At 54.6% G+C, this 21,824-nt stretch overlaps 1 protein-coding gene and 1 long non-coding RNA gene across 15 annotated transcripts in view; one reads left to right on the top strand and one right to left on the bottom strand.

Annotated features, from left to right (window-relative positions):
• Window positions 1-21,824, bottom strand: part of Tns1 (tensin 1) — a 194,249-nt gene that overhangs the window by 82,466 nt on the left and 89,959 nt on the right. For 8 of the 13 annotated variants that reach the window (XM_005395673.2, XM_013519827.1, XM_013519826.1 and 5 more), the window contains 10 exons: window positions 19,256-19,297; window positions 18,181-18,231; window positions 12,000-12,049; window positions 9,617-9,788; window positions 7,515-7,565; window positions 6,700-6,822; window positions 6,242-6,306; window positions 4,745-4,828; window positions 662-774; window positions 193-253 (listed from right to left, as the gene is read on the bottom strand). In XM_005395673.2, coding sequence (XP_005395730.1) covers window positions 193-253; window positions 662-774; window positions 4,745-4,828; window positions 6,242-6,306; window positions 6,700-6,822; window positions 7,515-7,565; window positions 9,617-9,788; window positions 12,000-12,049; window positions 18,181-18,231; window positions 19,256-19,297 — 812 coding nt within the window. Of the gene's footprint in view, window positions 1-192; window positions 254-661; window positions 775-4,744; window positions 4,829-6,241; window positions 6,307-6,699; window positions 6,823-7,514; window positions 7,566-9,616; window positions 9,789-11,999; window positions 12,050-13,256; window positions 13,487-17,219; window positions 17,367-18,180; window positions 18,232-19,255; window positions 19,298-21,824 lie in introns of those variants that run through there. The other 5 variants (XM_013519828.1, XM_005395678.2, XM_005395676.2 and 2 more) reach the window with 4 other exon arrangements.
• Window positions 13,712-20,214, top strand: LOC106149786. Of its 2 annotated transcripts, none has more exons than XR_001236176.1 (3): window positions 13,712-13,911; window positions 15,175-15,291; window positions 19,836-20,214. It is a non-coding gene; the product is annotated as an uncharacterized LOC106149786 (long non-coding RNA). The 2 variants fall into 2 exon arrangements; XR_001236177.1 differs by lacking the exon at window positions 19,836-20,214 and adding an exon at window positions 15,630-15,994.

Raw genomic sequence — 21,824 nt, 5'->3', positions numbered from 1 at the left:
AGAGACACAGAAAAGGGTCTTCTGGGGGCAGGGGCTGCATGTGCTCCCTCCTGCCCCAGTGCCGTGCTACTGGGAACCTCACTGACTTAATCTCTCTTGAGAGAAGGAGTCAGGGAACCCTACCACTACCTCCCCGCTCCTCAGTCCTGGGCCTTGGACATCCCTGGCCTGGAGTCCCCATGAGATACTTACTAGATGCCCGACGTGTAAACAGGTTGCATGGCCTGGTAGATGCGGAGAAAAGGCCGACACCCTGTCAGAGAGGGGTGGGTATTAACTGAGACGGCAGAAATAGTGGGCAGGGAAGAGCAAAGGGAAGAAAGAGACAGAAGGGAAGGAAGGAAGAAATGAGGGGGGAGACACAGGGAGGGGAAAAAGGAAAAGAGGAAAGAGCAAAAGAAGAAGCAGGAAGAAGAAACATCCGGACGTTTCATTTGTAAAGTGTTTTAAGTTGTCAGAAACATGGTCACAAGCAGCAGCAGCAGCCGTAGGCACTGCAAGTGTCAAACTCGTTTTGTAGATGAAGAGACCCGAGCTCAAAAAGCTCAGGAAATGACGTGAGGGAGGCTCCAAGGCAGCTCACAAGTCCCTCAGCAGGAGGAGCTGGAAGGGGAGGAGGAGGCGGAGGGGAGGGAGGCCCAAGAGAGGGATGGAAAGGTACCTCCTTTAGACTCAAAGTTGGGGATGCCGTGCATGATCACATGGTGCAGAAACAAGGGCTTGTTGTTCATTTTGATGGAGCCGGAGAGCAGGCCGCTGAAGTAATGCACGTACCTGTGCGGGGAGAGGGCAGCTTCAGGGTGGGAGGCCCGGGCTGCTACAGAGTCACAGCTGTTCTCCCTTCTGCAAGAACACTGCCCTAGGCCACCCGCCGACTCTCCCCAACAACGCGTGCCCCTCTCCCGGGCCTCCTGGCAGCTGAGGTCTCCACCCAAGACCAGACTCACCGGCTGCTCAGAGCCCCAGGTAGGAAAAACAGCCTGTATTGTGAGACCTGGAGCTCGGTCAAACCCAACCACCTATTTAGAGTTTGCCACTGCCCCCTGGTGGTGAATATACGCATCTCTTCCCAGCTTCCCTCCCAGCCCAGGAATCTCCTCATATCCCTGATGAGCATCATTTAGCTGCTCATTACTGCATAAGGCAAGCTGCCCAAGCAGCGACCAGCTCTGGCAGCCTCGCCCAGCCAAACCAAGCTTGTGCTTATACTTACACCACGCCTACCATTATGGCCTGGATGTGCCCCATACACCTACCAGCCCTATGATAGTCCAGAAAACAGCAAGAGCCTAATAATTACAGCCCTTTATTTTATATCATAGCAAAGTATACAGAGGGCCTCTGGATCAAGTACTGCCCTTGGTATTTGCAATAGCTAACTTCCAGTAAGAATCTCTATGTCTAGGGTCAGTATCATCCAATTCTGTTAGCAAATAGCTTGTTGGAAGAATGGAACCCATATCCCCTCCTTCTAGATAGGGAGGAAAAATCAGGTGCAGAAACGGGCGTCGGACTCCCAAAGGCACACAGCAAGAACACTCAGAGCTGCGGGTGGGAGGAAAAGGAGAGAAGTCTGGGCTTCAAAGCACCAGCCTGAAGTGGGCAGAGATCCTCTCACCCTTGATTGGCCAGCACCTCCACTTTTTCTGACAGGGTGATAATGCCAGGCTAAGTCACACAGGCCAATCAAATGCATCCTGAGGCTCAAGGAACCAATAGTTGTTTGAGGAAGGTGGGACCGGAACTGTGTGACCAGGACAGTAGCACCTCCTTTCTCTGGGTTCCTTGGCCCACCTCCAAGCCCATGGGCCTCTGTCCCTGAGTCTGGGTGGGGCCACTTCGGACTACCCAAGCAAGATAATCTGATGGGCAGCGCCAGCTCCTATTCAGGCCCAGTGCCCAGCCCCCAGCCCCATTAGTCAAACCGGAAACCCAGCATGGCCAGTTCCCATCAGATCTCCCAATCGTGCCAACAGGATGTGTCTGTGCTAGGGACAATGAGTCCGGGGGCGGGGGACAATGAATGGGGGAGCTACAGACAAAGCCCCTCCCTCGCTCTCTCCCTGACAGCTTCTCCTCCAACTGCCACATTCTCTATAAGAAGCACAGACAAGAAGGCGGGAAAGTGGCAAAGACAGCATAGGAAACCCACACACGGTAGATAGGATGCCCTGCCCTTAGCAGATGCAGCGGCAGATATGAGCTGCAGGCCAACACTGATAATACACACACACACACACACACACACACACACACAAAACTGCATGCTCTGTAGCACATGCCTAGGTCCATGGATTCCTCTTCCTGAGAGGTCCTGCTAGTGGGTCCCTGCTCTCCAAGCTTCGCTGTTCTGAGTCAGAGTTGTGTCTGTGCAAACCCCAGCCACACTGTGCCATTGTAACAGCTGCTTTTCTTTTAGTGCCCTTTATCCTTCAAGGTCAAGGGCCACAATGTGATGAAGACCAGCAGCCCCAGCGAGCCACAGACCAAGGGACAGGTAGTTGGCCCATAGTGCTGTCTTCCCTGGGAAGACTCACTGACCAGCAGCCGCCGTATCTGGGGCCTTGCCAGGATTTCCTGCACATAAAGCCATCCTGTCTCTGACAGCTGATCCAGAGGCTGGCTGTCAGCTGTTCTGTGCCAACTATAAGATGCTGGACTTCCAATGACTCACTTCCGCTTGAGCTTCCCACTGCAATGGCAGAAAGAGTCCCCAACTGTACCTTCTCACTCCTAGTCAGCCAAGCAAGGTGGGGGTGGGTACACGCTGGGGACCCTCAGTATAAAGAGTCTGGGAAGGTCCAGGACCTGCAGCTAGCATTTCCTGGGGCTAGGAAGGCCGGCGGGCAACCTTGGCCTCTCCGTTTTTGCACCCACCATTGCCTCTGCCCACACCATTTACCCTGATTTTTCAAGGTTCCTCCTCCCCGTTCAGAATTCGCCGCCCGTGTCACTTCCGAAGGCCCATCCACCACTCACCAGCCATAGCACCTACCCTGACATCTGAAATGACCTCCTGTGTGAACTTGGACATCATCCCTTAGAAGCTCAGTTCATGAGCCCTTGCTCAACTCATCCTGCACCATATCCTCAACGTGTAAAACACGTCACAAGCTGACACATCACAGCGGTGGCAGGCCCAGGGCTCCTGGCCACATCAGGCAGGGGCCTGAGTCCCATGCTCCAGTCTCCAGTTTGGGCTGGGATTCACACCATACTGACTGCTTGACCTTAACTGTCCTTGTCCTCCTGTGGGTCAGACAGCACTGAATGACATGCTACCCGCACAGGTCAATCCCTCTGCTCAGGGGCAACATGACCATCAAGGGAGCTGCCCCGGCCCAAGTGTCACTAGGTCTTCACACACACTCCAGCTCTGTCACTGTCACCTTGGCCCCTAGCTGTGACCTCTCCCTGGGTTCAGACTTTTCATCTGTATAATGAAGATGTCCTAAATTGTCACATGGTGCAGTACTGTCCCAGGGCTCAAAATCACCTCTTCTAAGAGGTACTCTCTAGCTGTCCCCGTGAGCAAGCTCAGTCCCCTGTCACAGCTCTGGTTTCTGCAGTCCTCCATTCATCCCTGAGATTCCTTGTCACCTTACAGTGCTGTTATGGTTTCTGTCTGTGTGTCCCCTCCAAAGCCTCATGCGATCATGGGGCAGGCTGTTAGAGTTTGATTATTATGGGTTTGAGAGCTGCACCCGCCCTGGAGTGGATAGTTTGCATATGTAAGGAAGAGTAAGAAGTGCTTGAGGGCATTCCTCCTCCGCCATTCCTCCCCCATTCCGCCCCGGTGTAAGTGAGTTGTTGCTTAGCTGTGGCTGCCGTCCTGAGATGCAGCCCTCTGCCACGTGCCACTCTGCCTTATGATCTCCCAAGTAAGGATTGAAACTTCCACGAACTGTAAGTGAAATAAACCTTTCCTTCCTTAATTTTGGGCGTCAGGTATTTTGTCCCAGAAGCGAGAAAAAAGTAACCAAGACAAGTGCCTGTCTGTGTGGTCACTTTTTTTTAATTGTCAGGGTCTTACTAAATCACTAAGTTGCCCACCTAGGCTTAACTTGCAGTCCTCCTGTTTCAGCCTCCAACAGTCCTGAAATTATAGGCATGGGTCTCTGTGCTGGCTATAGGATCACTTCTTTACTGTCCGGCTATATGGTCACATGTTTAATGTCCAACTCTCTGAACAGACCATTAGCTTCCTAAGAGAAGGAACTCTGTCCCGTTCCCCTGGATGTCCCGTGCCTGGAGTTATACAGTACAGCACCTAAATCTTGCCCACTGAATGAATGAATCCATCCCCACCTTGCTTCCTTCCTGGGTCAGTGTGGGAACACATAAATGAGGGCAGAGGAGGCCCCTCGGCAAAACGTTTTGAGCCCCCCAACAGAAAGTGACCATTATCTCAGGTCTCTGTAGCCTCCTAAGTCAGACAGCAGTGACATCAGCTTCTTGTAGACTCATCCATGCTCTGGAGCAACCCTGCCACCAGGAACAAGGGCAGCATGCGCCTTCTCACACAAGCACTTTGTTTCCCCAGACGGAGCATACCATTCCCCACCGTGTGTGCTCAGGGAAGCGGCTTCAGGAGCCCCCTGCAGAGCCAACCTGCAGGCACACACAGGCTGGCTTGGGTTCACTCGTGCCCCACACTCCATCACTCCAGGCTGAACACACCTGCTTGGCACCCCCCACGGAAGCAGCTGCGCCAGCCCCGTGCACACACACCCTGGAGACCCACCTTCTCTGGGATGGCTGGCCGATGGGCACAATCTTATCCTCATAGAATCTCTTCATTGCAAACCGGTCCAGAGCCTGGTCCGCACTATGGGGAGAGACAGGTAGTCCGAAGAGCTGACTCCCACATCCGAGAGCTTCTCGTCCCCCAGCCCTGCTTCTCTCAACCTGCAGTGCTCTCCAGCCCAGCCTGCTGCCTGATGGGAAGTTGAACCTCCTCCTCCTGCCAGGCTGCGCTGCGGTGCACCCAGGAAGAGTGTTCCAGCATCTCTCCATCCTGTCTGATGCCGGGCTTGGCCTGTGGGCTTTGAAGCCGGATGTCCTGGGAGCCCGAATCAAGGCTACCACTTACTGACCCTGTGACTTAATCCTTCGGACCCTCATCTCCCTCATCTGTCAGATGGGCTGATGATCTCACCCTCCTCAAAGGTTTTAGGGATTGGGTGAGACACATGCACAGCGAGCAGGCACACTTCACAGGGAGTGTTTGCCATTAAGCAAAGACGAGGCTGAGTTGGGTTTCTCTCCTGACAGAGAGCTCAGAGAGATCATTCTGAGATGAAAGGACAGGTCACATGGCTCCTCTGTTCTTGGCTCTTCAATGACTTGCCATGACTCTTACATTCAACTCCAAGGTCCTCAACATGGCCTACAAGGACAGGTGGCTGGGCCTTCCGGCTTCCCCTCCCCCACCTCAACACATCCGCCCCCTCCCATTCCGCGCCTGGCCTTGCTCCTTCCCTGAGCTAGCCTTCAAGCTCCTCCCCAGGGCTTCACAGGTCCCTGCACCAACTTCACGAAGTCCACAGGCCTTCTCTGACCCCATCCCCCTGGCCACTGTCTCTATCTATTCACGCTCATTATCACCAGAAATTACTGATGGATTTGTTTACTTATTTACTGTCCACAGGGCACGGGCCTGGCACCGTGCAGGGCACAGTGGTTGTTTAATAGTCACAGTGCAGTGAACAAATAAAGGAATGAATGGATCCTGGGGCCTCCCTACAGAACGGATTCAGATCAAGAACGGGCCACCAGTTGCTTCCTGTTCTCGCTCCATGACCCCCAGGCAGTAAGAGAACCCTTCTGGCCAGCAACAGAGAGACGGAAGAGATAACTTCTAGAGGGTTCCACCAGACCTAGGCTTGATCGAACATTTCTTTCAGATTCCCGCCCTGCTCACCAGGGAAACAGAAGGCAGTTGGAAAAAGGCAAGTGGCCCCAAGACGCTGACTGGGTGGGGTGCTCAGGGCCACGCCTGCCTCCCAAGGTTGCCCCCACAGGGCCCCAGAGAGGGGACAGATTCTCCTCTCTCCTCCCACACGCTCCTGCCTTACCACTGTGGGCAGTTCTTTCTACTGTTCTGGGGCTCCTACCCCCACTCACCTCTCATCCCTTTATCGGACCCTCCCACCCCAGGGAAGGCAGAGGCCACAGTGGGAGCGGGGGCAGGGAGTCACACTATCAATGATCAGGGGACAAGAGGATCAGGCCCTCCTACCTGGCAGAAATGTTGCTGTAGTGCATATAAGCCGCGATCACAACTCCTATCCTGCCTCGGTTTCCCTAAAAGAGGAAAACAACCTTTATTTCTAAGGCTGCTTCAGAGACCACACAGAAGCCCAGAAGGAAAGAGCACAGGGCCTGCAGAGTGGGGTGTGGCTCCTGGGGAGAGCAGAGGAGGAAGGGGGACACAAGGAAGGAAGTGAGGAGGACCTGGGTCTCAGAATAAGCACAGCTGGTCATCCACTACCGAGGACACAGCTGGTACCCCCACTTCTTGGGTATGCCCTCTGGGACAGAATCTATCATCCTGCAGAATGGAAAGGATAGGCAGACTTGCAGGCAAACACAGCCCAAAGACACAGGCAGGACACACACTCCCATGGGGACACATTCCAGTACATCACATGTGCACACATGCATACACATGCACATACACCACAGCCCAGCTCTGACCTTGTTGTGCAGGACGACAACATTGTGTGGGTCTGCATTGAGCCAAGTGTCCACGGCCTTGCAGACGCTGCAGATCTTCTCCAGGGCTGGAGTATGCAGGTCGGGCCAGCCAAACTCCAGTACCTGTGGTTGCAGGAGAAGAGGAAGCCTTGGGGAGTTAGCTGGCAGCCAGAGTGGACCCCAAAGCCAGACCTCAGCTACTGTCCTGCTAGTCAGCCCAGATGGGAGGCTGAGTGTGGAGAGCGAAGCCAATAGCAAGGACTGGAGACCCTGGGCCTGGTGTTGGCTCGGCACTGACTCACTGTGGAATCCAGGCAAGCCGTGTTCCCTCGACCAGCCTCAGTTTCCTCATGTGTGTAAAGGAAAGGCTGGGAGCCGAGCACCCCGGGGTCTGTAGCACACGACTCTGACCTCAACAGGCGCAGAGTGGTCTAAACATGGCCCTCAGCAAAGCCCCCTGTAGCCCACTGACCAAACAAAGTAAACACTGCCACAGGAGCCTCTAAAAGAGCGGTTCCCGGCCGACTGAAATCTGCAAACTAGAACTCTCACCCTCCAGCCTCACCCTGAGATCCCAAGTGCTCCCCAGGGAGCAGGTGTGGATAGGAAGTCGCTGCACAGATCAATGCCTTCTGTAATTTGCACTATGGAAAGAATCAGTGTGCTATCACCCACTTTCCAGGTGTCAGATGCTTTGGAACTCTGAACAGGTTGCTTAAACTGTCCCAGTGCTATTCCCCAAGATCTCAGTGCAGGAACCTTTTTCCTTCTCTTTCAGGCAAGGCGACAGCACCCCAAAACAGCGACCGGCTCACCTTGGCGTGGAGCTTCGTGATGTCAGGTCTCCGCTCAGAGAGGTTGAACAGCTAGGAAGAGGCAAAGAAAGAGACTGAGCAGTGCAGGTGAGACGGCCAGGGAGAAGAGAGGTGTGGCAGGGATGTCCGCTCATTACACGGGACTGCTGGTGTCATTTCCAGCTCCTCTGCAGAACCCACTGCATGGCCAGACAGAGTGGCATCAACCTCTGATAGGCAGGGACCCAGACCACAGCTCCCTGGATTTCCTGCTCATCTCTCTCTTTCTGACTCCCTCGCTAGTGGAAATGCCACCCACCCACAAACACATGCTGCCAGGCAGAAACAGCTGTCAGGAGCAAGGGAGAGAGAGCCCTAGACACAGCCACGCCTCCAGTGAGCGCTCATATGAACTAGGTCTGCGGCAGAGTGGAACACGACCCAGCAACGGCTTCAGAATCTCACCCCATGACATTACAATTTCTCAGTCACCACATACCTTCCATCACCAGGTGTAGACATCCCTGGTGGGCCCTCTCTGACCCCCAGCACATGGCTCCCAGCATGTGCTCATCAAAGCTGAGGTCCTCCTGTCTCAGGCGTTCCTCTCCCCACCTCCAAAGGGATGTGCAGAACTATCCACCTCTAGCCACTGCCCGGAAAATTCAAAGACCACTCTATCTTCTACTGGGAGAAGACAGCCCAGCCTGGAATAGGCAGGATGCAGAGAGCCGGACAGTGCAGAGACCCACAGAATTCTGCACTCCTGAAACCAGGATCTGGGCAGCTTCCAGTCTACCCCCAAATGAGCACATCTTGTTGCATTAGCAATAGCTCCCTCTCAGTGAGTGTCCTACCAGCCCTGTGCTAAGGACTTTATGTCTCCCAGCTCGCTTAATTTTCTTACCAGCTGGAAGGCGGTAGCACGTGTCACAGACACATTCTGCAGATGGGAAACTGGAGGCTTAGTGAAGCTAAGCAGCCGAGATCACATGGTAAGCATAAAGCCAGAATTTGAATCCAAGACTTTCTGATGTTTAAAGACAGGCTCTTAGCAATGCCCCAGCACAACAGATGGATGGTTCTAGAGTGGACTGAAGTGGCCTCCAAAATTCATGCCCTCTCAGCACTTTGGAACACCTTCCTCTTGGGAAATAGGGTCTCTGTAAGTAGTTAAGAGTCTTGATATGAGATCATCTTGGACTTAAGGTGGGCCCTAAAGCCAATGCTGGATGTCCTTATAACAAGAGGCGAGGACACAGAGGGGGATCCAGGCCAACAGCCATATGAAGATGAAAACAGACCGTAGCCGGATACAGCTACAAGCCAAGAAGTGCTGAGGGGTGCTGGGAGCCGCTAGAAGCTCAGAACAGGGACAGAAGGATTCTCCCAGCCAGGATGCGGAGCAAGTAGAGCCCTCCCACACCTTGACTTCAGACTTCTAGCCTCTATAACTGGCAGACAATTGATTTCCATCTTTGTAGGCCACACAGTTTGTGGTTATCTGTCCCACGGTCAGCAACCCTGGAACACTCAGCCTTCCCTGTTGCACCGCTGCAACCCTGCAGGCAGCCCATTGGTCCAGCCCACAGGTACTTCCCTGTAACACAGACCCGAGCCTTCCTCTGGGCCCAGGGACAGGTCAGCCCCTCTGCACTAGAGGCCTCCAAAGGCCACGTTACCTGCATATATGCTCTGGGCCAGACACAAAGTCCCCAAAGACACATGTGGCCATGATTTTGGCCCAGGACTTCTCAGAGACACCAACACTGTACTAACTCTGCCACCTCCAGACCCTGTGACCTCAGCCAAATCATCCTACCTCTCTGCTCTAGCAAGTGTCTGCTTCCCAGGGATTTCATGAAGGCCAAAGCAATTAACACAGGGCCTGGGGCTCAGGAAGCCTCAGTGACATGAACTTGCACTGTTAGCCTCCCTCCTGCATCACACACACGGTTCCAGATGCTGCAGTCCACTACAGACATCCTCCTTAGAATCAAGTCAAGACCCAGGCCACAGGGTATGCCCAGGCTAACCAAGGAAAGAGGGAGCCCTGGCCCGGGGCAGGTACACAGCCACGACAGCAGTGGCAAGCAGGTGAAGAGCAGAGCGGCCGCCCTCACCAGGTAGTTGCCTCCATGTTTGGACTTGAGCATCTGGGCCACCTCACGGAGATTGTTCTTGAAGTTCTCCTCCTTGGCTGTGCTGGGGAAGGACACGGCGATGATCCTCTCTGTGACATACACCAGGTCCAGCTCACAGCTGTCCTCCGTGCTACGGCTCACACTCATGTTTCTAGGGAGACAGTGGGCAGAGGGACCCTAATCAGAATCCAATGCCCTAGGCAATCTCCCTATATCTACATCCTCCTCATATGACATGTGACCCCACCTTCAGCCCCACGAGCTTGTCCCATGCCCTAGCCCGGGGCCAAGGCCTAAAGCTCCCCCTGGCAAGGCCTGGGCAGCCACATGAGAGTGCCACACAGAACGAGCGGGCCTGGGGCTGGCAAACACCTCAGGCCACATCAGAACCCAACAATGTGAAGACACCAATTCTCCATTCCTGTCATCCTACGACTCCAGAGGTCAGAATCAGGACTGCCCAGCCAGGACCCCAGGAGCCCCACCCTGCCCCTAGACATCGTGCCCTCCTGGCCAGAGAGAAGTATTCAACGGACACAGGGCATCGAAGTGGAGACTTCAGCCACTTCCTTGCTGGCTAGCTGTGAAGGTGTGGGAGGCCTCTCAGCAAGGGGACAGCTCAGATGACACGCTCACTTGGACTCCACGTAAGCCAGACCACTTTTCCAGCCTTCCCAAGGTGGACTGGCTCCTGCCCTTGGTCTCTGGCTCTCCCCACACCTCTGGCTGTTCCCATCGCCTACTAGAGCTGCTTCATGGCTGTAGCATCTCCAATTCTAAGGGCCCAGGAAGGACAGAGTCTTCGCTGAGGCTGTGGTGGGAAGTTCCGTGGAGGTGGCAACCACTGAGCTGGGCGCTGGGAGAGAGAGCAAGGGGCTCCCATCTTGACACGTGTCCTGGCTTCTTCTCCAGGGGACAGCCCAGGATGCCCCCACACCTGTCACCCATCCGCATCTCCCAGCCCCCGGCTTCCCTCTCTATCAGAGGTGGCAACACTGACTCCATTTTGCTAGCCTTCCACCAAGAAGGATAGAGCAGAGACTGGAGCAGCATTTAAAAGTGATGGTGATGGGCTGGTGATATAGCTCATGGGTACAAGCACCTGCCTGGCAAGTGCAAGGTCCTGACTTCGATTCCTGATACCAAAAAAAAAAAACACCAAAACTTTTAAAAGTGATGGTGAGACAAGCCCAGGGACAGCAAGGGGCCTGGAAGAATCCAGATCTCCACCAGGATTGAGTGGTACAGAGGACCAGAGGCCAGGGTTAAGGAACCCAGGATGAGTCAGACCTTTGTGCCCTGGCCACTCCTTGTCCCGGTGACAAATTTCTCCCAGCAGCCATGGGGATGGGATTCTGCCTTCGGCCACTGCCTCCCCAAGGACAGGCCGGGACAAGAAGCCACATGCACGTGTAACCTCTAAGATGGGCACGAGGGCAGGGAGACCGGCTAACAGACTAGTCCTCCTGTCACTGTCTAATCCACAGCCCCTCTGTCCTGGCTCCTGGGAAGGGACAGCACTATTAGGAAAACTTGCAAGCACAGCCCCTGTCTTTCCATCTTGGCAAGAGAGTGAGAAGGGACATGGTGGTGACAAGGCATGAGTCAGACGAGGCCAACCCTGCACACTCATCTGCCATGTCCCCAAGCTGCTTCTTGAGGGTTATTCTTGAGGAATAACAGGCAGGGAGAACAGCGCCACCAGCTGGGAAATCTAGGCATTGCACTCCATATCCTCCCAGCTTTTCCCAGCTAGGAGAGGTTCTCTAAAGCTCCACCTCCAGCCCGTGGGCAGCTCTGGCAGCTGGGCCACAATCACTAGGGGCTTCAGCTGCCTGCCAGGGCCAGCACTGTCACTGATCTTGGGAGCCTCAAGGGGTGGGGGATCCAAGGCAGCGAACCTGGACACAGACAAAACAGGCTGAGTCCCACAGCACGGGCCTCCAGCAGCCCCTCCCCACATAGGGCACCTCCCGTGGACAGATAGCCCCCCATAAGAAACTCTGCTAAGAATGAGATCTAGCACAGCCTTAGGACCAGCCAGTCTCCCAAGTGCTACCTCCGGGAGGCTGTGTGACCTTTGACAGGCCACCTCTGCAACTTGTTTATCTGCCAGCATACCTTGCTGCGCTTTGCAAGGCCTAGATGAGCTCATGCAGGTAAATAAAGGATCCAGCTCAAGGTCAGGTTTAGCCCTGGAACTCAAAACATAGGCTGCCAAGGACCATCTACCCACATACACGTTTTCTCACTGAGGCTTGATGGCTTTGGTCTCAGAGACCCAAGGATAAGACTTGAGAAGAACACCTACCGTGACCCCTACCTGTGCACCTCCACCCCACCCCCCGTGGGCCAGGCCTACCTGGTGGGCGGTGCAAGTGGCTGGACACTTGATGGGACTCTGGTTGCTCCCTGGGAAAGAGAAAGAAGAGGCAGCGTTACAGGGGGCGGGCAGGAGGGCAGGAGGGCAGCAGCAAGAGCGGCCCCTAGGAGCATCAGGGCCACGGACAGACACAGATCCTCTGCTTTCTCTGCAAGGCACTCCGGCCCTGCCACTCCAGCAGCACAGCAACCAGAGCCAAACGCAGTCAAGGCCAACTGCACATGAGCACGCTTGCCCATGTGCAGCCCCCAAAAGGGGCAGAAGGAAGAAACCCCCCATGCTGAGAAATGCGCCCAGCCTGGGCTGGTGGGCCTGTCCCGAGGACGCAGTTAACAGCCACTGATCAACAGGGACACATCTCCTCAGACCCTGTCGTCCACCGTGGTGACAACCCCAACTGTGACAACAAAGTGCACCTGTGAGAGCAATGGGAAGACGAGTGTGGCGCGTCCCTTCATCCAGTTCTTGAACTCGACTTCTGACACCATCATCCATGCTCCCCTCCCTCCTCGAAAGCAGCAGCGGCGGGTCATTCAGTCAAGTGACTTGAGACAGAACAGCCCAACGTGTCATGTACTAGCAGCGGTGAGCTGTGCCCCTAAGAACCCAGGGTCTGCTACCCTATCTCATCCACTCCCATCCTGGGCTTGTTGATTATACAAAATTAAGCAAACAGACGCCTATCCCATGGCAATAGGTGTCACAGTAATAAAAGCACAAGGCCAGAGCCCTCCATACCCTGGGCTCTGGGTTCTAGCATCCTGTTGGGCAGGGCAGCCTTGCTGGTGACTTAACCCCCTGAGCTTACTGAAATGTCACATGCAGGATGAGACAACCTTAAGGCTTGCACGGGGATGCAAAGAAATCACGCATATAAGAAGTTTTGCTTAATGCCCAGCATTTAATAAATGGCAACTGATAGTTTCAATGTTGATATTACATCAAGTACAATTAAAAGAGAAGTAACTGATTGGAGGGTTACAACCATTCACCCCTACAGAAAGTCACAACCTGGCTTCCCTCTACTACCAGCAGCTGCCCATCCTTTCAACCGCCTCAAAGATGCAGAGTTGAGATACCCAAGGTCTAGATTCTCGGGCCCAGCCTGGGCCCCTGAGCACCTCAATTTCCCCAGAAACCTGCCAACCTCAATAGCCAAGTTGCAGCCAGCTCTTGGAAGAGACAAGACCGAAATCCGCCAAGGAGAAGAAACACTGAGGCACAGTAGTGACTCACCCCCAAGTCCCCGGGAAGCTGACGGCCAAGCTGGATTCACACGCCAACCTGAGGCTTGACCACAGGACCCCAAGCACAGGAGCTCCCAGCTGCAGGGTCTAAGAAGTAGGGATGGGCACTGAGGCCCAGCTCCCAGCCGAGCCCAAGGTCAAGGCAGCTGGCCAAGAGAAGAGCTCTCCATGCAGCACCCTAGGCGGGCGGGCCGCAGAAGGCCGTGCCCAGAGTCCTGCTTGGGTTCCTCCGGCTCTGAACAGCTCAGCAGTGGCCACAGTGCAAGGTGGCAAGAGCCAAGTGGGCCTGTCGGGTGGAACCTTTCTCAGTCTCAGCAGCTCTGCTGGCCCAGGGACTCAAGTTCGCATGAGTCAGACCAGGAAGAGGGGCAGGAGGGGTTGTGTTTGGTTTTCAAGTCCCCAACCAGGCCGTTCCAAAACTACCCACCCAGAGGAACACAGAAACCCAACACTTCATCCATCTCACTTCCCCAGTCCCTGATGAGGAGTCCCTGACTCTCCCCAGGCCCTGGGCCCTGCTCCAGGCCCCAGGGCCACCCTACTATAAATAGCCCCTCGGGTTTCATCTGCTGCTGATCCACAGCCACTTTTGGAGGAAGCCACCACAGCTGCTTCGAACAACTGGAAGCCACAACTTAGCCAAGGTTTGAGGCGGGGCCAAGAGCATGGATTCAGGCACAGGGAGAAGAGGGACACAACAGGGTGGACTGAAGCAGGCTTGGCTGGGGCACTGGGGAGTCCAGGGGAGCTAGGAGCCTCCAAACGCACAGGGGGAAGGAGGACAAGGAGGCCAAGAGACCTGGCTCCCGTTCCCCACTACCTTCTTCCAAACGTTACGACACTCCGCATTCCTCAGCCTCCCCACCCCAAAAAGCCGGGGCAGATAAATACAAACTTGGCCCAAACAGTCTGGCCACACCACCCCCAGAGGTGATAAGGCAAAGTCCAAGCCTGCCCTGCTCCACCAGCCGGGGGGGAAGCGGGGAGGCGGCAGGGGAGGAAGCTGCCCCGGACGGTGACCCCGCCGCAGAGGACAGGGATGAACAGCTGGACTGTCATCCCCTAATGAATCACTGGGCTGGCCTCGAACCGACGGGCTTCCTGTTTTCTGCAGCGCTGGGGGGCATGTGAGCCTGGCCAGCAGGGAGCTGACGCGTACGGGAGGCGCTGCATGCTGGCATACTCAGCTGCACAGGGAGCTCTCGCACAGCAAATGGGCCGGGGCAGCAGGTGGCGTGGGCAAGAGCGAACCCTCATGTTCCAGAACGCCCAGGCGACCTCAGGGCTGGACACCATGCATCTGGGAGCAGGCCTGATCACACAGCCTTGCGCTAAGTCGAGGCCACCCATCGTCTCTGTGCTCGGTCATGGAGGGCATTCCCTCACAGGGCTCCCGCTGCGTGCCAGGCCAAGTACTAGGCACCAGGGAGTGCAAGGGGTGAGGCCCTGACTACAGAGAGCTGACACTGTGCAGAGAAGCTAGTCATCAATAGGGCTAGGCTGAGAAGAAGTAGTGTGGCCTCATTTACCCATCTATAAAGTGGGTATAACAAAATGCTTACAGCACCTCCTACCTACTCCACTTGGAGCCCCTGGGGAACGCTTTACAGGCTTTATTTTTAAAATAAAAATAAGCTCTCTGCCTGCCTGTAATCGTAAGCTTTTCCTCTCTGAGGATTTGAAAGCCTTTAACCCAAGGGGCTTTGAACTTCCTCCCAGCTCCTCCCAAGTGTCAGACCAATAATAGAAGTTTTGATCCAACTCCCAGGCACCAAACAGAACCCTCCCATCCTCATCTCCAAACACAGTTGCCTTTGCTGAAAAGGCGCTGTGAAAGGAGATTCCACAGCCTTTCCCACTGTCAGGAAGTCCCTCCTGGTATCTAACCTTCATCCTTCCTGCTGCAGACTCAGCCGAAGCTTCAGGTGGGCACCGATCATCACTCAGACACCCGTGGGTGGCTCAAGATTACCACCCTAGGCTCCATTATTTACTGCCTTCTTCCTCTCCCTACAGCAAGAGCGGTAAGCAGGGGGTGGGGAGCGGGGGGGACCTTAGGTGGGGCTGGTTTGAAGCAACGCCCGTGGGAAGAGTCCTGCCTTCCTTTGAGGTCCACAGACCAAACACAACATCTCTGGACCTTTTCCTTAGGAAAAGGAAAGCTGTTTCCTGAGCCCAAGTCCCCAGGGGCACGGGGGGGGGGGGAGAGCGCATAAGCAGCGCCAGGAGCTGTGACAGGCAGCCGGAGGTGGCGACCAGCCTACGTGAGGGGCCCATCCCCATTCCTATGCGTCCTCTGGGGGCCGCGGCCACCCCCAGCCCCTCTGGCCACACCCCTTCCCCTCTCCTTCCTGCCCACCAGCCTGGATTTTTCCAAAACAAAGTGCGACAGAGCGCACCGTCCATAAACTCCACTCCACAGCACCTCTGTCGGAGGGAAAGAGCCATCCTGCGCTGTGCGTCCTGGGCCTCAGGCCAGAGGCAGGAAAACAGCTCAACAAACAACGCATTATCCCAGCTGCAGGCAGGGTCATAAGCGCGCTGCTTGGAGAACAGGCTCCCTCCCCAGTGTGGACTGCAGAGCAGCGCAGCGGCTGGCCAAGCACTGACCCAGGGGTCATCCAACCTGGAACAGGTGTCTAGGAGCCTTAAAAGGAGGTCTCCTAGCTGGGCACAATGGTGCACGCCTGTAACCTCAGCCGCTACTCAGGAGGCTTAGGAAGAAGGATCTCAATTTGGAGCCCAGTCTGGGCAACTTAGTGAGACCTTGCCTCAAAATAAAAAATAAAAAAAAGGGCTGAGGATGTAACTCAGTAAGAAAGCCCTGGGTTCAATGCCCACTACCATGAAAATAAATAAATACAATTTTGAAAGGGTCGGGACCTAGTTTGGTGGTAGAATTCTTGCCTAGCATGCATGAGGCGCTTTACTGGGGTTCAATCTCCAGTGTGCACGCATGCATGTGCATACACACACACACACATACACACACAAGGTTTCCTCTCCTCCCCTACAGTATGTAGTCCAGTCTAGAATCTGCTCACTTGCATACCCTCTGCGCACACCTTTAGTCAGACTAATTAGCCTCGTTATGTCCTTCCTCCCGTTTCCAGGCAAGACACCACCACCGCACACCCTGTCATACACACACAGACCCATTCATCCAGATCAACAAAACATTTTTTTAAGCCACATATGGTGGCGCACATCTATAATCCCAACACTCTGGGAGGCTGAGGCAGGGCAACTTGGCAAATTAGCAAGACACTGTCTCAAAATAAAAAATAAAAAGGGCTGAGGATGTAGCTCAATCCCCAGTAAACTTCCTACACACACACACACACACACACACACACACACACACACACACACAATCCCTCAATCCCAGCTAAATGACCTCTTCCTTCTGTAGGACCAAGATCATATAGGCCCTGGTCGCCAACAGTTCTCCATGATGTCTAAGTCATTCTCTGTTCTTGTAGCTTTGGTGCCTAGGCTCCATCCAGCCCAGGCTGGAAACACAAGGAGCTCTAGGATGTGGCTTCCAAATGTGTCGAGAGCACTGACTCTCACCCTCTCCCCAAGTGAAGGGTTGGGAGCTCTGGATGACACCAGATGCAAGCAGCATCCCAGGAAGGGAGGGAGTGGCATTCTTGGAGTCACCCAAGCCTCTGTTTCCTCATCTGTAAATGGGTCACAGCGTGTGCCACATAGGTGTCATGAGGCACAACTCCTAGCCCTTGATCCAAATCATGGAAATTAATAAGAACGGCCAACATTTATTGAGCACATACTCTATGCTTTGGCTTTGAATACCTTAATCTTGTTCATCCTCCGTAGTAGATACACACAAAAAAATTACTGTGCCCCTATGCTGCAGCCGAGAAACATCACCAACCTGGACAGGGGCACTCCCCAGTACACGTGTCTGTGCCCATAGGAACCCCCATACCTTGAACACAGCCTTGCCCGCTAGCTTGAGAGGCATCCTCCCTTCCCGTCCTGGAGGCCCGTGCAGCCCGGACAGCTCTGCTCCTTCGTGCGGGTGTGTGGGACACCCCAGACACAGCGCAGCGGTGTGGTCGCCTGCAGGAGCTGCCTCTCTGCTCCCAGCAGCTCCCCGCGGGGCCCTCCCCACTGTGTGTCAGGCAGCTGTCAGATGATAGGGCCCCATGCCATCAACAGCTCCCCCTGTGCCAACCGCCAAAACCACTCCCTGTTCCTCCGTAGACCAGCAGTGAGGGCAGAGAGGCCAGAACAGTGCACGCTGGCAGGGGGCCGGGGGAAGAGACACTTATGTGCAGAGTGCAGGGCGTAGAGACAAACAAGCCACTCACAGACCTGACTTGGAGCAGGGTCTCCATGCCTTACCCTGGGTCCCTTCCACTGGAGGTATTTGCCCCTCTGTCCTCACCACCACCACAACACAAGGCAGGAGGGCCCAAGCATCAGCTAGTCCGTCTCCCAGCATTTTCCGGAATTGCCAACAGCTAAACTGCACGCAGGATTTTGCATTTCCAAAGACTCCGGTCCTGCTTCCCAAGAAGGACCCACATCCCTACAACACCCCCAAGATCCAGTGACCCCAAGAGGCCAGGGCCCGCTTCCTCTGGCCCTATACCTCCTGCTGTTGTTTGACCATTTCCTTTACCCCTTCTGAGAGTGCCCACCACCATGCCAGGCTCGCAGACAAGCCCTCCCGCCTCCCTCCCCAAGCTGTCATAGATCAGTGAGCTCTGGATCCAGCCGAGATGCAGCCCAAGGCCAAGGTCGAGGCCCAGCTTTGAGTCAACAGGCAGCTCAGGGCCTGCCCTTCTGGAGCACAGACAAGAGAGCCCCACAAGACAGAGCAGGGCCTCCCTCCCTGCCATCCCCCAAAGACCAGGGACCCAGCTCTTCCCTCCAGCACTTACGTCCTCCTCCAGGCTTTTCCTTGAGTTTCCACCCCGGGAGGTTCCTTCTCCCTGAAGACAGAAGAAAAGCAATCAAGAGAGGGGTCAAGTTAGACAGTGAGAGGGCAGCGTTCTTCTACCTGCTGGTGCATCAGGGCAGAGGTGAGGGGCCTGGGGATTTCTGTCAGACTTTTCTCTGTCCACTAAGAGACTCTCAGAGCTATCCAAACCCTCTCATTTGCAGATTAGAAAATTCAGGCATACATGCCTTGCCTACAGCTACACAATTAGAACTTTATGAGCCAGGGATATAGTCAGTGGCAGAGCGCTTACATAGCACGTGTGAAGACCTGTGTTCAATCTCATGAATGAAGAGAAGAAAGAGGAAGGGGAGAAAAAAGAGGAAGAGGAAGAGGAGGGCAATAAGGAGAAGGAGAAAGAGAAATATCCAGGCATGGTGATAAATGCTTGTGATCTTAGCATTCTGGGAGCTAAGGGGATCACAATTATGAGTGAAACCCAGGCAACTTAGCAATAAAGCAATGTCCTATCTCAAAAAAAAAAAAATTTTAAGGCCTCGAGATGTAGTACCACAAAAATAAAAAGTATTAGAACCTTGGCAGAGTCAGGATTTGAACTCAAATCCTCCAACTCCAAGCCCATGACTTCATACTGGCCACTAGCAAGAGACACCCCTCCGAAGCTAACCTCAGTTTCCCCATTGCAGAACTCACCCACATTCCTCCCTTCCTCTTCTGCCCACCTTGAGGAAATGGTCTCTCTGCTAAGTCAGGCCTATGAGGCAAGATCTGCCCTGGGAGCTAAGGGGATCGCAATTCTACATATTTAATAAAGAAGCCCATTCTACATATTTAATAAAGAGGCCCATATTTAACCACTAACAGCTCCCTCTCCTGCCCGGCTCCCCAGCACCCAGGCCTGAACACACAGTGATGTCAGACACCCAGCTTGCTCCCAAGGTCACCAGCACCCCCACAACTTCCCTCAAGCTCCCCAAATCCAGAAGGACACCCCGAACTACATCCATTCACTTTCCCGCAAACCCCGCTGCACCCAGCCACGCGCAGTCACTCACCGCGTCCACTACATTCCTCGGCGCATTCTCAGCGGTGATGGGCTGCGGACAAAGCAGAGAGCAGTGAGGCCCCAGGACAAACGTCCGCAGGGTGGGCTCACTCCCAGGGCTGGCGGCAGGAGCAGGCACAGGGTGACACCAACCCAGGACTCAGACCTAACCTGGCCAGCCCTGAACTTGAGAGGTAGAGTACCAAAACCAAAGCAGGACTCTGTTAGTACCAGAACCACCCATTTCTGCAAACTTCCACTGAGGACCATGGCCATTTAAAATGGAACAAGAAATGACTCCTAAGTTGCTCTCGATCTTTCAGGCTGAGCATTTTCGCCTGCACTGCCTATTTATTCACATCCAGAATCCAGGGAGGTGAGGACTGTTGGAGTCTCTCAGTGTCACTTTAGAGATAAGAAGTTAAGTGAGTGACCCAAAAGCACCGACTCTAATGGGGACAACAGGACGTGAATTCACCTTGGGCTTCACACTTTGCGCACTTTGCATGAAGTCGCAGCAGCTGGGGAGAAGTCTGCCCTACTGCTCCAGAAGGCTTCCAAGGTCTCCCTCCCGCTCCCTGTCCTCACAGACCTGTCTCCATACGCGAAGCTGCCCCATCAGACCCGGCTGCTACACCATCCTTGCTCATTGGCACAACCAGGCGTTGCCTCGTGCAGTGGCTTCCCTTCATGCCAAGATGGAGAGTTCCCTCATGCATGAAGCCCTCCCTGACCACCACACCAAGCAGGGATCTGAGCGCTAGTCAGCCTCCCTATCTGCCGATGATCTCCGCATAGGAAGGATCTCACTGTGGGAATATATGCTTTTGTTTGCCTACAACTGTGTTATTTACAATTCTTACTATACCTTCATCTACCAACATTTTTATCAGCCTGAATGGTTGATACATTGTGTCAACTTGAGACTTCTCGAAGTTTAACTAAGCAATTCAGCAGGGAGCCAAGGTCTTGGCTTTGTAAACATCCTGAGCCTGTGCAAGAGGAGGGCAAGGAGGTGGTGTGAATGCTACACTCACCAGAGGGCAGGCAGCCTGCATACAATATAAGGGAGGAAAAGACACTTGCTCTTCCCCCCCATGTCTGCGCTTGTTGCTTTTGCTGTCTTTTGCCGCCTTGAACTGTCGCCCGTCTGCCATGCTGCCCTGCTTTGAGCCAGCTGATTAAGGACTGAAACCTCCACAAACTGTCAGCTAAATAAACCTTTCCTCCTTTAACTTTGAGTGTCGGGTATTTTGTCTCAGCAACAAGAGAAAAGTAACTAACACATCAACTCAACCAAAAACTTCCTCACACCAGAGACTATGACTGATGTGTAGTAGGCCATCAATAACCCCTAGAAACAGATCACCTGGAGCTGGCCTTCCTCTGCCCAGACCAGCAAGAAGCTTCCTACAAAAGGATTCTGAAAAGTGGTCCCCTCTGACCTCCAGAGCAGAAAGAGAAACTTCTGGTCCCAGACCCACCTGTGGACCACAGCCTTCAGCTCAGCCAAAGGGCTCTGGGCCCCTGCCTCAGGCAGAAGGATGCCAGCACCACTGGGGCAGAGGAGATAAGCCTTCAAGGATGCGCGCAGACCAAGTTGAAGACAAGGTGTCTCACAACAGGAAATGCCTACCCCAACCCATGGCAGGACCTGAGGGCCAGATGACTGTCTGTGGAGACGGGACAGACAGAATGACCATTGACAGTGTGGGTGTCAAGGAAGTACAGTGGGTAGCGATGGGATGGGGAGAAATCTCCTCCCAGAAATGACCCAGATGCACCTCCTCTTCCAGCTTGGAGACCAGACTTAGGCCAGAACCTCTCCACAGGAGCTGAGACTTGTGAAACAGTTTGAGGACAGAGGTGGCTTGAGTGCTAAAGGGAGACCAGGGTCCTGGCACACAGAAGAGGCAGGAGCACAGCAACCCAGCCCCACCCCAGCCCACCCCAGGGAGGCCCTCATCTCCCCACCTGGACGCTGGGGTGGCTCTGAGGTCTATAAGGATGTCACCTTCTGCCCCTCCTAGGTTGGCCCCAATCCTACGCCCCCAACCATTTTCCTCCTAGAGTTCCCACTCATGGGCCACGGGCCACTAGGCAGGGGACACATGAGCCCTCAGGAAACCCCCAGGACCCTCTGCCCTTCACTGAGCTCTCCTGACCCACTCACTCCCTTTGCCTCCTGTAATGGATCCTACTCAACCGGGAGCTGGCCCTGACCCTGGGAGTCCTCCGTGGTGGTGCTTGCCCACCAACCACACACAACCCCCACCCCTCCCCTTCTTGTCCAGGGCTCTGTCACACTCACCTGGAGACCTCTAGCTCTCATGGAGACAGCCGCATTGCCTCCTCTCTGAGCAGCTCTGGTCTCTCAGGGAAGGTGAAGACCTCTGGAAAGCTGCCCCAGGACTGTGTATGTGCCAAGTCTCCCCAGGAGCCGAGATGTGAACCCAGAGCTCCCAACTCCACAGCCCTCCCTGAACACAGGAGGACCCAGCCTCCCTCAAACGGATAGAAATGGAGGGATGGAGTCGTCTACATGGCTACCCCAGGTCCTGAAGAGCTCCTTTGCGTCC

This window comes from Chinchilla lanigera, unplaced genomic scaffold (assembly GCF_000276665.1).
Source record: "Chinchilla lanigera isolate Chin_1 unplaced genomic scaffold, ChiLan1.0 scaffold00052, whole genome shotgun sequence".
In the NCBI taxonomy this organism is placed as follows: domain Eukaryota; kingdom Metazoa; phylum Chordata; class Mammalia; order Rodentia; family Chinchillidae; genus Chinchilla; species Chinchilla lanigera.
This window is presented reverse-complemented; position numbering and strand designations above follow the sequence as displayed.